Below are 17,758 nucleotides of genomic sequence, written 5' to 3'. Positions count from 1 at the left end.
TTGCTTGCAAACAAACTGTCCTCCCACATATGTGTTCTGGGCATGTATCTCCAGTCTAGTTCATGGAAGAGGGCGTGGCCGAACCGGGACAGCATCATTCTGTGATGGCTTTCATGTGACCAATCACAGCAAGATGTTCCCACATCTCATGAACATCGTACTTATGTACTAGAGACCAGAACATCGCCGAAACGAACGCATCCGTTAAAAGATCGGACTGAAATCGGAGACCGATCGACACCATCAGCCTCATATTTGTCAACAGAGATGATGCGCTGGATGTGAGTTGGCCACGCCCTCGATGCGCAGCACTGACTCACTGTGACGGACATCCATTGACCATTATCAGACAACAACACGACATCAGACATGGGCGGTAAGATCTTCCATTTAAGATAGTGTTTGATCCTTGTTATATAAACCTTTTGTGGAATGATTTTGGATGAGAATGTGCGTATCTGTTTGCAGAATCAGAGACGCGTCAGCGCTTGCTGCGCAACGTGAAGAAGGAGGTATGTGTTTGCGTCTCTGTATCAGCGTCACCTCGTATTTATGTCACATTGTACACATCATCACCAATGCAGAACGTCGTTTATTGAGTCAGATGATGATGAAGCAGATGAAAATGCCACATGCTCACTCCAAGCATGTCTTCTCTTTGGTCCTGATGAGATGCATGGACAGTATTTCTATCACAATCCATCTGTCGCTGTTAACAGCAAATCTTTACTGCGTTTATGTAAAGACCATATAAACAAGGTCGTTCTGGTGTGTCCTGCTAGTGCCAGAAGGCATCATTCATCAACACAGCCATTTCCTTTATTAAATTGCCTTCCAACTTTGGCTTTGTTGCACTAATTTTATCAGTGAGGGTAATGTATGTTCACAAAACAAAGTAAGGTTGGTTCCCATAGCTTTTATATGACAGCTACTCCAAATTGTGTTGTATGTGCGTATCGTCACGAAAACCTCTGATCAGAGCCACATCGCTCATTTTAAACGTGCTTGTACACGAAACAAAGGAAAATGAAACAGGCACGGAGTAAGGGAGCATGTTAGCTCATTCAGTGCTATGTTTGCATCTTCCTGTTCTCTTATGAGTCATTACTGTCTGCAGATGCAGGTGAATGCAAACAACACAAGCTTAAGGAACCGCTGCATCTCTCTGTATCCATCATTCTCAGAGGTTGTCAATGAAGAAAATGTCTTTGATATTCTCAGACGTTGGTTTTTGGGACTTTCAGGTGAAACAGATCATGGAAGAGGCCGTGACCCGCAAGTTTGTGCATGAGGACAGCAGTCACATATTTTCTTTCTGCGGTAAGTTGATCTCAGCTGCAGATTTTTCCAGTTTGTAGATATGGCTCAGGTGTCTGCTTAAATGTTCCATATCTGCTTGACTTTCTCTCTACTGCAGAACGCAAAAGAAGATATTTTGAAGAACGCTGGTACATTTACATTTAGTCATTAAGCAGACGCTTTTATCCAAAAGCGACTTGCAAATGAGGTAAACAATTGGTAGCCAAATAACATTGACTTCTATTGATACTGAGACGTTTCTCAAAATATCTTCTTTTGCGTTCCACAGAGGAAAGAACCACATACAGGTTTTAAAGGGTGAATAAGTGATGACGGAATAGATTTTTGTGCGAACTATCCCTTTAACAAGCTCTACACTTTTTTTATTATTTAATGGTTGGGATTGATATAGAAACAGCATCAGAACCCAAACCTGGCTCGCCCGAGACGCTGCAAAGCCGTATGTCGCTGCTCTGCCCACAAAACGGTGACTTAACTCAAAGTTTAGAGAGAAGTTTCTTCCGGTTTACCTCATTCAGTGGAAAGTTTAATCTTGTTGTGGTGACGTGTCAGTATGGTGAGTGGGCTGGTGAAAGGACAACTACTCACCCGGGTTATCTCAGCGGCATCGGTTAGTCTGACTGATGGCACACACCACGTCCAAACCACCTCCACCCAACGGTCTGTTCGTGACGGTGACGGAGCACATGTCATGTTCTTCTGTCTGTTCTTTAAACAAGCAGATAAACATACTGTAAATATGAGTGACTCAACTGAGGATGTGTATCATCAGGCAGAGTGAATAATGTGTGGGGTTGTGTTATGTTTTGCAGGTGTTGTGGAAGCCTGCGTGCTTCACGGACTAAAGCGGCGAGCCGCGGGGTTCCTGCGCAGTAACAAGCTGGCATCTCTTTTCATGAAGGTGGGGAAGATGTTTCCTCCGGCTGAGGAACTCTGCAGAAAGGTCCATGAGTTGGAACAGATTATCGAGAACAAGTGAGAAACAATCCAGTGATGACATAAAATGTCACTAATTTCAATGAGAAAAGTCATTTCAGGGGCCAGCAAATTATCATACTGAACAGGAATTTGTGTTTAGAAAGTACATTTGAAGAGTTTGGTTCTAAAATAAGATAACTCTGTTTTAAAAAAAAATTAAGGTGCAGGTGGTTTGTTATGATTTAATCCAGAATAACTCAAGAAATACAGCTAACTAACACAATAAAACACAATAAATGCATGGTTACATCCAAAAAATCAAATATCTCATTTTTGAACCAAACTCTTCATTTGTTCAGAGTTGACTTCATATTGAATGTTTTCCCATCTCACCCAACCTGATGATCGACTTTGATCCAGTATTAATTTTATTTTCACAACATAAGACAAAACCAAGGTCAGATGAGTCAGGAGAGTGTCAGAAAACAGTCCGGATCGCCCAACCTGTCCCCTCTGGCTATCAAACACCTTTGGATTCGCACAGCGCTCACGGAAAAAGTGCTGGATAAAATCTTCCTTTACCTGGTGGAGAACAGCAGGTGATAGAATGTTTTATGTTTATTCAAATGTAAAACACCTGCTAAACACCATAAGAGGCCATTTTAAAATGATGTTCTTTTTTTATTTGCTATTTCTAGGTATGTGTTTAGGTAAAATTGTCATATTTTTTAACTACTAATCTGTGAACCACTAACAATATATCTCCCAAATTTCAAATAAAACAATTGTTCCATTTGCATTTATTTGCAGAAAACTGGAGAAACTTGTGTATTTTTTCAGGCCCCAAATACTGCAAAGAAAAGTTTAGATTCACTATTAATGAATACAACAGTCATATTTGTTAACGGGGGATTTTTCTATCACATTGCTGTTGGATGACTTTATGTCACTCGTGAGGTTTCTTTTTGGTGAAATTTAACAGACACTGGACTAAATGTTTGCTAACAGCATAGTCTTTGAATTGCATGACTTTTATTTTGTATTCCAGCAAATTCTACGAAAGAGAGGCTCTGTTGAGAGACCCAGTCGATGGTCCAATTCTTGCATCTTTGCTCGGTATCCGCTTTGTTTCTTTTCAGAAATGTTTGTTGAAATGAGCTTATTGAATTAAATGTGCATTTCAACTGTTTTGAAAAACAAATAATATGAAAATGTGAAGTTTTGGTCAGCTATAGTGTGTGTTTTTTAGTTGGTCCCTGCGCTTTGGAGTACACAAAAGCAAAGACAGCCAATCACTTCTGGACAGATCCGTCGGCCGATGAGTTGGTGCAAAGGCATCGCATTCACAGCGGTCACTGCCGACAGGACTCGCCCACTAAACGCCCAGCTCTCGTAAGACACGCCTGGAGTCGATCCATGACATCATCTGCTTTATCTCATTTCTCGTGTAACCCATCAAAACAGCACAATTGATTTTAATAGTTGCTCCCACAAATCAACTAAAGTACATTTTTGATTGTTTGTTGAATTAATTTTTTTCTTACCACATTGATAGATATTACATTTTTTCTTCAATTTTGATACTGTACAATATGAATGAATTTCGTTGAAATATTAATTAAGAGAAACTTGGTACTGTACTTGAATAAAAAGCTTAATTTTAGCCATCATGTTGTTGTTTAGATCCAGAAGAGGCAGTCGAGTGGCAGTATGGATGACAGACCTTCTCTTTGGGCTCGGGATTATGTCGAATCTCTTCATCAGAATTCCAGAGCGACGCTGCTTTTTGGGAAGAATAATGTCCTGGTGCAGCCGGTATGTCACACATCACTCAGATATGCTGAAGAATGTCACTTTAATTACAGCATAACAGTTAATCTTATGCGTTTTCACAGACGGATGATATGGAATCAATCCCAGGATACCTCTCGCTCCATCAAACCGCCGATCTGATGACGCTGAAGTGGACACCAAACCAGCTGATGAACGGAAACACGGGCGAGTTGGATTATGAGAAAAGGTGACGGTAGATAGAGATGTTTTCTGGGTTAATAAATGAAATGATTTTTAACCATCGTCGACTTTCTCTTTCATTCCTCCGCAGTGTGTATTGGGATTACGCAATGACGATTCGCCTGGAGGAGATTGTGTATTTGCACTGCCATCAGCAAGGTACATAAACAAATCATTTTTCATATATCAGCACTACTTTGATGGGTTTGTCACAATCTGTTGGGGTGCAGTGGACAGCGGTGGCACGGTGGTTTTGGTGAGCCAGGATGGGATCCAGAGACCTCCGTTCCGGTTTCCAAAAGGCGGTCATCTCCTGCAGTTCCTCACGTGTCTGGAAACAGGCCTTCTGCCTCATGGCCAGTTAGATCCTCCTCTGTGGTCTCAAAGAGGAAAGGTTTGCAACCTTAAATCACGTTATTCATTATTCAACAGCTGGGACAAGAAACATCCTTTTAGTCGCAGCGTTGTTTCCATTCCAGGGAAAGGTTTTCCCAAAACTGCGTAACAGGAGCCCGCACGGATCCTGCGAGTCATTCTCTGACAAAGATGAAGACGAAGCAACCGATTATGTTTTCCGGATCATATATCCAAGCAGTCAGGAATTTGGTATGTTAGTCTTGATGTGTCCTTTCATTCACCCTGCGTGATTTGCAGCTGTGTTATATCTGTATGTGATAATATAGGCGTTCACATTTCTCACATTGTTCCAGTGGCACCAGAGTTGATGGATCAGAGTGTGAATCTTTGGCAGCCCGTCCCCAGAAAATCCTCCTGTTCCTCCTGCTCACAGAACGGCTCATCGGATGGAGGTCTTCCCAACGGATGCAATCACGATAGGCTAGTCGAAACCTCATATGATACACTCTCCATTTAAGTTTTATAATGTATTAACTGTAATAACAATGATTTATTAGACATTACAGTGCATTAAAAGGTGCATTACAATGCTTTAAAACTTCTTTTATAATGCATTATACAAACATGGTTCAAGGAAAGTCGTACCAAAAAAATTGATCAAATCTTGAGGTCTCAAGATTTTTGTCAACGTTGATAAAGTTCCCATCACTGCTGTCCACTTATTGACTGATTCATTATTTTGTTCTCATGCATTATAAAAAATCTTCTAATGACATTTTATTCTTTTTAATGAAAGAAATTTGTATGTTGACACAATTCTATTTTTAAATCTATCCAAGAGCAAGAATCTCACTCCTTGAGATATGTTTGCTATGTCTACAAAAATGGATTACAGGCCGAGATATAAGCAATCTTTTTTATTCGCAAGGAGCAAAATAATAGTCCTCAGTGCTTGTTTAAAATCAACAATCGTTTCGGTCACATGTGACCTTCTTCAGTGTTTCACATTTCCAATCACTATTCAATTATGATAAATTAGTTACTTTTATTAGCAATAGACAATTATATCCAGAGGAGAAACGCTCAACCAGACAATCAAAACTAAAAATTTAAATCCTCATTCAAACCATTTGGTTGTACAGTGTTAAGGCGAAAAATCTATTTACCTTCTGTTTGTAATTGTTTCTGTTCTAGGTCTGTATGATGTCGCATATGAAGTGTTTATTTCATGTCTGTCTGTTCCACAAAAAGACTGAATGCTTTAATTCTGTGAAATGTCGAGCTTCAGGTGATTTACTGTCAGCTCTGTTTATGACACTTCTTTGTTCTTTTTAACAACTCACAGCCTTATTTACTTTTTTAAGATAGTGACAAGCTACACAGTGTCTGCATGGAGAAAAATCTCATTGTCCCATTTGATCGTTCTTGAATACATCTCTGAAGTGTCTGTGTCAGCACGCACCAAATAATCTTGTAAATGTCTTCCACTAGAATACACAAAAAATGGCCCATTATTAAACACATTTTTACAGTTCGAGTCTGTACTTAAGATATGCCAGTGTTTTTTCACAATATTTTTGAGATCCATGAAGATTTTTAATTTTCCAGAATTCTAAATAGAAAAATCCTTTAAATCGTTTACCTTTTTCAAGGTCAAATCGAGCCGTTGATTTTTATATCCACGTGGCAGATTTTTTTTGACTCAATTTCAAAGTTTGTTCTATTAAAACAAATACGTCTTATTCGTAAGAATTGTATTTTTGTGAAATAAACATACAGTACTTCCGATGCGATGTTGTCGTACAGACCTGGAATGGAAACTTTTACAAACTGAGACTAAATGGATTTTTCTTCTTTTAAATGTGGTTTAAATGAGGATTTTAATTGGTCATGTGTCTTGTAATTTTTAAAAATCTGATTATTTTATGTTTTTTGTTTTTATAATGATTTTTTAAAATAGTTTATATATGATGGTTTATTAAGATTGACTCTATGACTGTTTTGATTGTCTGACTGACCGATTCTCCTACGGATATAATTGTCTATTGCTAATAAAAATAACTGATCAATCATTAATTGAACAGTTGATTGGACACGCGTGTGTTGAGATATACAGTAAGTGATATAAACATTAAGAGTTTCTAGTGAATGTGAAACACTGAAGAAGGTCATATGTGGCCCAAACGATTGATGCTTTGAAACATGCACTAAGCCTTTTATTTTACTCCTTGTGAATAATGAAGTTTGCTAATATCTCGGCTTGTAATCCTTTTTTGGAGTCATAGCAAACGTATCTCAAGAAGTGAGCTTCTTGGTCTTGGAAAGAATTGAGTGATAACTTGAAATCGTGTAAAATCGGGTTGGAATTCAGCGCAGGTCTCCTTTTGTCTTTTTTACAATTATATTTTTGCCTATGAAAATAATTCACAAATTCAAATCATTCAGTTCATTACAGCATTTTCTGAATTATTTTTATTATATTTTTACAAATAATGAATCGTCAAGTGAACGGTTGTATATGCTTATGCTTGCATAATGTATAATCGAAAAAAAAATCATATTTTATTGTGCGTGTGTTGCTTACAGGGCGCCGCTGAAGTTACTCTGCGAGACCATGAAACATCAGATCATTTCTCGTGCTTTCTACGGCTGTATGTATCATGATATTTATCGCCCGTCGTGCACTTCAGAAAACCGTTTCCAGTGTTCACTTTTACTGTGATTTGTGTGATCTTAAGGGCTGGCGTACTGTCGTCATCTGTCCACTGTCCGTACCCATCTGTCAGCCCTGGTAAACCCAAACATAGTTGAGCCTGACATTCCCTATGATGCCAGAGGTGGGCTGTCGGCAGAAGTGTGGAAAACATTTATACAGGACAGTACTGTATGTGGCCTTCCATAAACATCCATTTAATTCTTCTTTAAAATGCACTTTAACAATTGGGTTTCCTCTCGTCAGGCGTTCGAGGAAGAGGAGCTCCTGCGGCTGGTTTATCATGGCGGTGTGGAACCGTCTCTGCGTAAGGAGGTTTGGCCATTCCTGTTAGGACACTACCACTTCACCATGAACCCCAAAGAAAGGCAGGAGGTGAGAGATGCGGAATCCTCGAAACGTCACAAACACTAAGAACCTGAGATCTGTAAACGTGCTGTTCTCTGCAGGTGGACGAGCAGGTCCGAGCCTGTTACGAGCAGACCATGAGCGAGTGGTTGGGATGTGAGGCCATCGTGAGACAGCGTGAGAAAGAACAGCACGCCGCTGCTCTGGCTAAGTGTGCGTTGGGTGCCAGCGAATTGCGGCAGGACTCCACCATCAGCACCGATGTAAATGTTTACGCTCGCTTCCACCCACACAGCTTGCAGGAAGATCTAAATCCGTAGCGATGTTTACGCTCATGTGTATTCATTTCTGTTTCTTTATTTAGTCTCAGAGCAGCTCAGAGAAACAGAGTCGTGCGTGTTCTCAGAGCGAATCCAACAACAGCACTCAGGTAAGACTTCATTGAGGTCAAGTCTCAATTTAGTCGACGATTGCTTCTGAGAAATAAAACAGGAGAATGAGACATGAAGAAGTACGGATGTGTAACATAAATGTAGACTGTAGAGGTCAAATAATATGGATTTGTGTCAAGTTGATGGGATGTGTTCGAGTTTATATTGAGATCTTTAATAATATCGAATTTTGGATGTGAGCTCAGTTTGAGACATCTCTTCTGAAACTCTTCTGGAGAAATTCTTGTTGGTTCTTGATAAAGTTTCTATTTGCTGTCCATGTAATCTCATTGATGTCAAGGAGAGCACAGCTCAGATCATTCAGAAATGTTTTGTTCTGTTCTGAAATCCATCATTTGAGACTACTGGTGTAGTCCCAAACTGAGATAGTAAAACGGTCTAATTTGTGAATCGTTTGGGCTTTAGATTATGATTGTAAAGCTCTTTCAAACAATGAAACGCACACACTGTCGAGTGTGTAATCTCCCGACCGCAGATTCATGATTTCAAGCCACGTTGCAAGTCAATACTCACGTTCTCGCCCTTCATGAACATTAACTTTTGCTGCACAATAAAAACACATTTTGGTTTCATGGTTTAATCAATAAAAAAAATCAAAACGCAAAATATTTGTGAAAGGATTCAAATAAAAAACATTTCCCCCATTTTGCCCCCCCCCACTTCTCAAACCAAAGTAACATCCTTGCACACTGTTATCTGTTTTTACCGTCAGCAGGTTTTTGGCTCGGTGGATGAAGTCGACCCAATTGAATCTGAGCCGAAACCAAAAGATGAGAAGCCACAGCCCAAGATCCCAAACGGAACGATTCCAAACTGCACCAGTTCTCCGGATTCTGGCCATCCGTCATCTCGTAACTTCTCCGTGACGTCTGCCCTCTCAGACAGCTCTCCGTGCACAGAGGAGACGTCCGCGCCAGAGTCCGGTCCCAAAACAGCTCGAGAACCGCCGACAGCAGAACTTAAATCTCACATCCCCTCCGGTTCTGACCCGGATGAGAAGCAGAGAGAAAACAGCTCGAGGGTTCAGGACGAAGCGAAAGATGCTCTCATCTCACCGACGAAGAAATCAGAGGTGGAGCTGAGTAAACCTCAAACGTCTGATGCTGAAACTCAACCGGCTGGAAGTGTAGAGAACACCAAAACATCATCTGAAGTATGTGAAGCTGCGACAGGATCATCGCATTCAGACGACGTTAAGGGAGAAAACCAAACCGAGGTCGAAGAGTGCGCACTACCCCAGGAAGAAAAAACTAAATCTGAGGCCGAGACGGGATTAGTTTTACAAGGAAAAGAAAACCAAGACGCAGAAGTGATCAATACACAGTCCTCACTGGAGGACAAAGACAAACCCAAAGCTTTGGAAGAACACGGAGCCTCCGGCTCAGAGATGCAAACGTCGGCCGACGATTCTGAACTTTCATCAAAACCGACGGATCTACACGCCAGCAACATCACCACACCACAATCTATCGACTGGGAGTCCGATCACAACAGAGCCAAATCCATCGTCAAACAGTTGACCGGATCTGGATCAGAAAGCTGCTGTCTCCTCACCTCGCTATCCAAACAATCTCCAGACATGTCAGATGACTCCCCGTCAGCTCTACAGATGGAAGAGATCGCGTCCTCTGTGGTCTTCATGTCTTCAGAGAGCCACACATCGAGGGTGCCCCTCAGCCTGAGCCGCCCCATGGTCCCGTCCGGGGGGATATCGATGGGAATGCCGGCTTTGGAGCTCTGCACGGATCCGGGCGTCAACACCAGCCCCGAGGAAACGGAATCCGCGCTCTCTGAGGAGGAAGCGGAGATGGAGAACTTGTTCCCCAAACCGGACTCTCTGGCAGTCACGGGGGAACACAAGAATGATGTCGCGTCTCCGGTGTCGTCTATCGGGACCACTTACTCTGTAAGAGTCTGTAGAGATGTTCTTGCTTTATTTCTGTGAGGAAAAATGTCAGAAATATTCTCAACTCATTGTTCGGTGGGTTTTATTTCTTTGACGTGTGCAGCAGGAGCTGGTCGACCTGTACACACTGAATCTCCACCGGATTGATAAAGACGTCCAGCGCTGCGACAGAAACTTCTGGTATTTCACTCCGGCCAACTTGGAGAAACTGCGTAATATCATGTGCAGGTATCTACAGAGCTTTGTGTCCAGTGTTTATATCCAAACCTGTTCTGCAGAGATCTGTTTACTGTATGAAATTGATGTCGATTGTTTCTTGTAGTTACGTGTGGCAGCATCTGGATATCGGATACGTCCAGGGAATGTGCGATTTACTCGCACCGCTGCTGGTCATCCTGGATGACGGTACTAACCCTACATCGCTCTGTATTTGTATCTTAATCCTGATAGTATTAATACTCAAATCTTTGGATCTTTGATTGTGAAATTGTTTGTTTATCAGAGTCCAAAGCGTTCAGCTGCTTCACTGAACTCATGAAGAGAATGAACCAGAACTTTCCTCACGGAGGAGCCATGGACACACACTTCGCAAACATGCGCTCCCTGATACAGGTCACACACACTCAACATATATTTACACACACAGTATCACACACACTCAACTCAACATACACATTCAAACATGCATACACACACACACACACACACGCACACTCAACATACACTAACACACACATACCTCAACACACATTCAATTAAAATACACTAACACACACACACACAACTCAAAAAACACATTCACACACACACACACACACACTACACATTCTCAGACATGCACTCTACATACACTAGCACACACATACCTCAACACACATTCAATTAAAATACACTAACACACACACACAACTCAAAAAACACATTCACACACACACACACACTACACATTCTCAGACATGCACTCTACATACACTAACACACTCATACCTCAACACACATTCAATTAAAATACACTAATACACACAACACAAAATACACATACACATTCACACACGCATACACACACTCAACATAAACTCTCAAACAACACATTTTCTCAGACACTTACTCAACAAACACTAACACACACATAGTGTACCTCAACACACATTCAATTGAAATACACTAACACACACAATTCAACATACACATTTACACGCTAACACACTCAACATAAACTCACACACAACACACATTCTCAGACACGCACTCAACATACACTAACACACACATACCTCAACACACATTCAATTAAAATACACTAACACACAATTCAACTTACACATTTACACGCATACACACTCAACATAAACACACACACAACACACATTCTAAGACACACACTCAACATACACTCAAACACATAGTGTACCTCAACACACATTAAATTAAAATACACTAACACACACAAACAACTCAACAAACACATTCACATACGCATACACACGCTCAACATAAACTTACACACAACACACATTCTCAGACATGCAGTCAACATACACTAACACACACATATCTCAACACACATTCAATTGAAATACACTTACACACACAATTCAACATACACGTTTTCACGCATACACACTTAACATAAACACACACAACACACGTTCTCAGACACACACACACACACATACTGTACCTCAACACACATTGAATTTGAAATACACTAACACACGAACACACACACACACATATTCAACTCAACATATGTTCACACAAACTCACTCAACACAAACAAACACAACATACACTAACACACATACAGTACCTAACTCAACTCACATTGAATTCAAAATACACTTACACACAAAAACTCACTTAATACACACACACATACACGATGCAAAATACACTAACACTGACACAACTGACACACTCACAGCTCAATTTAATATGCACAAATGCTCAACTTAGCATACTTTCTGACACGCAACTCAGCACACGCACTCTACCTGTATAAACACTGTACACTAAACATACACAATCTATCTCACTTACTCTAAACACAATCCTCACAGAAAACGTTCTGCATTTTCGCATTTAATAAAATAATCATTCATTACGACCCACAAGCTGTTTTCCTCATCTGCACCAAAAAATGGTCAAACGCATATTTTTTTGGTATTTGCTATAAACTTATATTGTTTTTATTCGACCTAAAAACTAAAGCATCATTTAAGAGCAATTTAGTCCTCACAATGATAGACAAATAGGACCACCCATACATACATGTACACAGACATGTGTGTGACCTCTTTGTGTCTCTTCAGATTCTGGACTCTGAGCTGTTTGAGCTCATGCAGCAGAATGGAGACTACACACACTTTTACTTCTGCTATCGCTGGTTTCTCTTAGACTTCAAGAGAGGTGAGAGACGCACGCTGCTGGGACAGATCTGAGTCTTTTATTCTTCAAACGCATGTCATCAAACGCAGGGGTGTGATGTGTGATGACAATAGTGAGGAATTACATACAAACAGTTTTCATTGAGGTTTTGTCTCTTTTGAAGAAATGGTCTATGATGACGTGTTCTCTGTGTGGGAGACCATCTGGGCGGCGCGTTACGCCTCCTCTGAGCACTTTGTACTGTTCATCGCTCTGGCATTGGTCGAGCTGTATCGAGACATCATCCTGGAGAACAACATGGATTTCACAGACATCATCAAGTTCTTCAATGGTGAGACGTGATGTCACATTCTAAGAAATGATATCTTACTGATGCAGAATCAAGATCACACGCTGATTGTTTTTTTGTCTCCAGAAATGGCCGAGCATCATGACGTCCCGAAGGTTCTGGTGATGGCTCGAGAATTAGTCCACAAGGTCCAGATCCTTATTGAGAATAAATGAACGCTTTCCCGTGTCGCCCTTCCGTGATGCAATGTTAAAAAACTTTCATTTTCCGTCATTGAAACAAAACTCGATTGAAATAGATGAGATGTTGTTTACGTCTGTTCTCAGTAAGCGCAGGGTAAAAAAAGAGATGTTATTTAAAAATACATGGAGAATAGTTTTATAAGGTTGTGAATGTTACAGATGGCTATAAATATTTCAAAAAGATTATCTATGAAAGTCAGTTTATGTGACCAAATGCGAAAACACACCCTTTCTGATGCACATTTAGATCGATTTCGATCTAAAAGCACAAAGTATTGAAAATAATGCTGTATATTGATTTATTTTTTAAATACGCGGAAATTAGAGAGGGTTGATAATCAGTCACAATCATTTTGGTGAAGGTTTAAAGTTCAAGTCACGATGTTTGCACGAAAGCTTCGTCTGCGAAATCAGACAGTAAATGTTGTCAGATCAGCATTGACTAAAAACACTATGTAAAGTAAATGAAGCTTAATGTTAGAACAGTTTAGACTTTTGCATTTCAACATGATTTTCATGATCATTTCGTTGCGTCATATGCACAAATCTTAATTGTTTTCTTCAAAAGCTTCATTCAGGACAGCTCACCCAAAAAGTTCATCATTTATAAACCCTCATGTCATGTCCAACCTGTATGACTTTCTTTCGTCTGCAGAACACAAAAGAAATTATTTAATAGAACGTTGGTAACCAACCGACATCGAGCCCCATTGACCTTCATTGTATAAACACTTCTCATTTCGTAAAATATCTTCTGTGTTTTGGTTTTGAATGACTTCGGGGTGGATATATGATGACAGAATTTTTGCTTTTGTCTTTGAACTATCCTTTTAAACGTTCTTTTATTTTTGGTATGACAGGGATGTCATGAGATAAACACATTAACTGTATCAATCAGACTTTCACGAATACGTTGAGCTGCTATACAATGAAGTACCTCACTCAGTGAAGCAACTTTACTGTAAAAAAATCAATCACCAGAGATACTTTCATGTGTATTGATCTTTTTGCCTTACGTTTCTCTGTTCAGGGACGCATGCGGTGGCCGCTTGTGTCACAAAGCCATTTGGTGTGTGTATGTGTGTGATGAAGAGTTTTAATTTGTAACAAATATTCATATATATCTGATGTATGCTATATAGGTGTGTGTGCGAGAGGTCTGGACAGATGTGCTCTGAACTACCAGCAGCCAAACATGTATGGTTGTTCCATACTTTTAGCACTTGTTGGATTTGATGTGATTGTGGTAACCTGCTGAAACAGTAATTCCGACTGAATGTTTAAAGTGCCAGTGTAAGCAAAACTAATTTTCCCCTTCTGATATGCCAATTTCATCTCTTTATCCGTTCTCTTTGTGTGAATTGCTGTTTTAAGCTCTGTATCATTAGCTTAGATTGAATGATACCGTATGTAGGTCACAATATTACAATATGTAAACATGTTTGCCGTGTGCATTGTAAAAAAAAAACATGATGATGATAAATGTATTTGGCTCACAGCCACAGTGACACGAACTGCTGACACAAAAGATTTGTTGAATTTATTCTGGAAACCTATATATTTTTTATTGTACTCTGTGAAGCGACATAGTATACTGTCAGAACTGCGTGCTGCATATGATATAATCTGTATTATAACATTTAATAAATGTGTGTGTTGAATGTATTGGCTGAATTGTGAATTATTATTGAAAATAACATAGCAAATATATTGTTTGTAAAACAGTGAGATTATGGATTTATTTTCCTTCATTAGAAATTATCACAACCATCAATCCATCCAGGCATCAATGATATCAAGTATTGTAATATAACATTTCCTATACATATGATTAAAGTTGTGCACCTTCTGCATTTATGAATTAAAACGTTTCTAAAAACTATAAACGAATCAACTAAATTATTTAAGATAATACAAAGCGACTTTCCACAGGAGAATGAACTAAATTAACTAACTGAACTGAATCTGTTAACTGTGCAATATGAAAAAAGTGTGTTTCTGTTCTTCATTCATATTTTTTTTATTAATTTATGTATTGAAATCAAACAAATGTACCCATATCAAGCAACCTGAAAGGAATATAAAATAATACTAAAAAAGACAGACCTTAAAATCCCAGTGAAATTAAAATTGACAATTCTTATTTTTTCATGAAATATTGGAGCGTTTACATTAAATAGGTTATCAATGTGGGTCATTTTCTTTTTAAAATTCATGGTCTCTCGTTATCTTCAATTAAAATCTGAAAATGCACTTCCGCCATGGAATAACTATGCATTTCAAATGACGTAAATCAGACGGCTTGGGCGGAGCATCCATTACCCCTCCCCTTCGACTGATTAGTCTGCTGCCAGTTTCATTTAAAAATGCAACAGATACTTTTATACATCCAATCAATTCCTAATGAAAGACGCAAGCCACTAATTTTCTCCTTTGAAACATCTTTTCACTCGGAAGTGCGTCAGGTTACGGAAGTATCAACTATCGCAATTTCCGGGTTGTTGCTAAAAGGGATGCGGCTAAGATTGGAAGTGGTGCAAAATCTCACCATATAATTACAATAAATGAAATTAGATAACGCATACACCTACCCCAACCCTTACCTTACAATAATACAAAAATATTAATCAACAGGTTTCAGCGTGACAAAAAATATGCGGTATTGAAGTGCGCATGCCCAGTGAAGGTAGCCGTATCCCTTCTTGTCAAAACCTAACTTCCGGTTCAAGGAGAGTTTAAACATAAAATATATAACTAAAAATAAAGAAAATAAATCAATGAAAAATAAATAGCATAAATAAAATAAAACCAGTAGTATACGTAACTGAACACAAAGGATAAGTAGAAGCTACACAGTCAAATTGTTTAATGTATTCTCTAGTGTGATGAACAGCTTCATAAACTACATTCAATTTACAATCACACTAAACAAAAGAAAAAATTAAATATAAAAATATGAGAAGGGAATCAACAACGTTTTTGTTAACAACGTTTTTAAAACATTTGTATTCATGTTTAAGACTTTTAACTTATAGTGTGATGATGTCATCAGTGCGCGCTGCTCCCGGGCATGTGATATTGGCAAAGTCAGTCGCGATCAGGAAATAAACACACAAAAATACTAATAATTTATGCACAGTGATAAAAGAGTAGACACCTAGTCGTGTGTATGAAGATGAACAGCGTCGGTGAGGGCTGTACGGATCTCAAACGCGAGTATGATCTGTGTTTTAATCGTTGGTTTGCTGAGAAGTTCCTGAAGGGAGACCGCAGTGGAGACCCGTGTACTGAACTCTTCAAGAAATATCAAACATGTGTTCAGGTAAAAACACTGTTTATACCATGTGCTGTATGAACAAGCAACACTTTTTAATAAATGTCCCAGTGATGTCTATGTGTTGTTTCATATTATTATAATAAGATTTACAGTTATGTTTGAATTATCTTCTATTGTTATAGATCATTGTTTTGACAATACTACAGTTTTAGTGCAATTTACGTCATAACATTTGTGTATTTTGAATTGTGGACGAGTCATACATGGTGAAAATTGTGATATTATGTATACTATAACTTGTATTAATAATACCTTCATGCTTTTATTGTGCTTACATCACAACATCTGTTTATTTTTAGTCATGGAATTATAATGGTGAGGCTTTGATTTAAGTAGAGGTCAAATACTAATACTTTGAAAAACTATAATTTTACCTCTATATTTACAAAAAAAAATGCATTATTATTATTATTCTGACAATAACTGTAAGCTTTCATTGTTACTACATTAAACATTTGTGGGTTTTTAAACTATGCAGTAATCATAGTGAGATTTTTTGAACCACTGTTTGTTAATGTAATAACCATAAATAATGTTATTCACTGATGTGTACAGAAAGCCATCAAAGAGAAGGACATTCCTATAGAAGGTTTGGAGTTCATGGGCCCCAGTAAAGAGAAAGCAGACAGCTGATAACCACCTGAACATCACCTGATATCATTTATCTTTGTGATGAATTTCTCTGGCATTTATGGACAGAGGGACGTTGTTCTGCTGAATTGATCATGGACACCTGGATAAAGTGAACTGTTGGATCATGCATATTGTGCTTTGTCTGTTAAATTATTATCGAAGAGGGTCTGTCAGCAACATATTGCCGATACTGTTGGGCATGCAGAAAGAATGCATGACGTGTATGACTTTTATTTTAAAAAGGACATTTTTGTTTACCAGTGAAAAATGTGTTTTCAACTTTCATCATAAAATGTGTGTGTTTATGTAGAGCAATGTTTGAGGTCAACGTAGAAGAGCACTGCGGAGTGGATACTTTCTTTTTTTTAACACATTCATAATCTTTGTAAGGCTCATGCATGTGCAGTTAATAGTAATATAGGTACAGCTATGGTGGATGCCAAATCAAGAATTAAGTGTGCTTTTAACGGGTTTATTTTTATTTCAGTTGATTAGGAGAACTGGATTAGAATTTGCATTCTAAATGCCAATCAAATAGAAAAAAAAATGTATAGAGACATCTACAATAAGTACGCCTTCATACGGTTCAGTATGCTCAGATATTTAACAGGATCTTGAGGATGGAATATATTAGGATAATAACTGAAAAATGCAGAAAGTTCCAGAGCTTTACAGGCATCTGTAATCCTGAAAAGAGCGTAATGCAGGTGTTGCTGGTGCGAAAAAAAAGACACTTCGGTATTATTTTGTGTAACTTTGATTCAATGCTTTAATTGAAAAAAGGAAATTAATTTCACATACAGTTGTCACATGATACAACAAAAAAAAAATCACATGGGGAG

The 17,758-nt window shown here is 38.8% G+C and overlaps 2 protein-coding genes across 3 annotated transcripts; both read left to right on the top strand.

Annotated features, from left to right (window-relative positions):
- Positions 1–44: 44 nt before the first annotated feature.
- On the top strand, positions 45–14,607 carry sgsm1b (small G protein signaling modulator 1b). Of its 2 annotated transcripts, none has more exons than XM_056737106.1 (25): positions 45–376; positions 469–512; positions 1,245–1,320; positions 2,133–2,295; positions 2,685–2,837; positions 3,287–3,354; positions 3,488–3,630; positions 3,922–4,053; positions 4,134–4,258; positions 4,343–4,410; positions 4,482–4,645; positions 4,731–4,857; positions 4,962–5,088; positions 7,195–7,259; positions 7,347–7,492; positions 7,568–7,696; positions 7,771–7,932; positions 8,034–8,099; positions 8,837–10,027; positions 10,131–10,255; positions 10,350–10,432; positions 10,530–10,639; positions 12,340–12,436; positions 12,579–12,746; positions 12,831–14,607. In XM_056737106.1, exons 1-25 carry the CDS (start codon positions 370–372, stop codon positions 12,917–12,919), a joined length of 3,828 nt encoding a protein of 1,275 aa, XP_056593084.1. In that variant the 5' UTR covers positions 45–369; the 3' UTR covers positions 12,920–14,607. The 2 variants fall into 2 exon arrangements, with proteins under 2 accessions (XP_056593084.1, XP_056593083.1); XM_056737105.1 differs by having other exon boundaries at positions 8,834–10,027.
- A 1,405-nt stretch (positions 14,608–16,012) lies between these two features.
- Positions 16,013–16,974, top strand: triap1 (TP53 regulated inhibitor of apoptosis 1). Its single transcript, XM_056737217.1, has 2 exons — positions 16,013–16,268; positions 16,839–16,974. The coding sequence occupies exons 1-2, from the start codon at positions 16,116–16,118 to the stop codon at positions 16,914–16,916; spliced, it is 231 nt and encodes a 76-aa protein (XP_056593195.1). The 5' UTR covers positions 16,013–16,115; the 3' UTR covers positions 16,917–16,974.
- Positions 16,975–17,758: the final 784 nt, after the last annotated feature.

Source organism: Triplophysa dalaica, chromosome 22, assembly GCF_015846415.1.
Source record: "Triplophysa dalaica isolate WHDGS20190420 chromosome 22, ASM1584641v1, whole genome shotgun sequence".
Lineage (NCBI taxonomy): Eukaryota > Metazoa > Chordata > Actinopteri > Cypriniformes > Nemacheilidae > Triplophysa > Triplophysa dalaica.
Note: the sequence above shows the minus strand (reverse complement) of the source record. Positions and strands in the feature narration are given on the sequence as shown.

What these genes read in the sequence shown, in the direction of transcription:
- triap1 (XM_056737217.1), top strand. Translation starts at nt 16,116, where the DNA reads ATGAAGATGAACAGCGTCGGTGAGGGCTGTACGGATCTCAAACGCGAG. An exon ending in AATATCAAACATGTGTTCAG is followed by an intron (nt 16,269 to 16,838) that starts GTAAAAACACTG and finishes TGATGTGTACAG; the next exon opens with AAAGCCATCAAAGAGAAGGA.
- sgsm1b (XM_056737105.1), top strand. An exon ending in AATTCTTGCATCTTTGCTCG is followed by an intron (nt 3,355 to 3,487) that starts GTATCCGCTTTG and finishes TGTGTTTTTTAG; the next exon opens with TTGGTCCCTGCGCTTTGGAG. An exon ending in CATTTATACAGGACAGTACT is followed by an intron (nt 7,493 to 7,567) that starts GTATGTGGCCTT and finishes TCCTCTCGTCAG; the next exon opens with GCGTTCGAGGAAGAGGAGCT.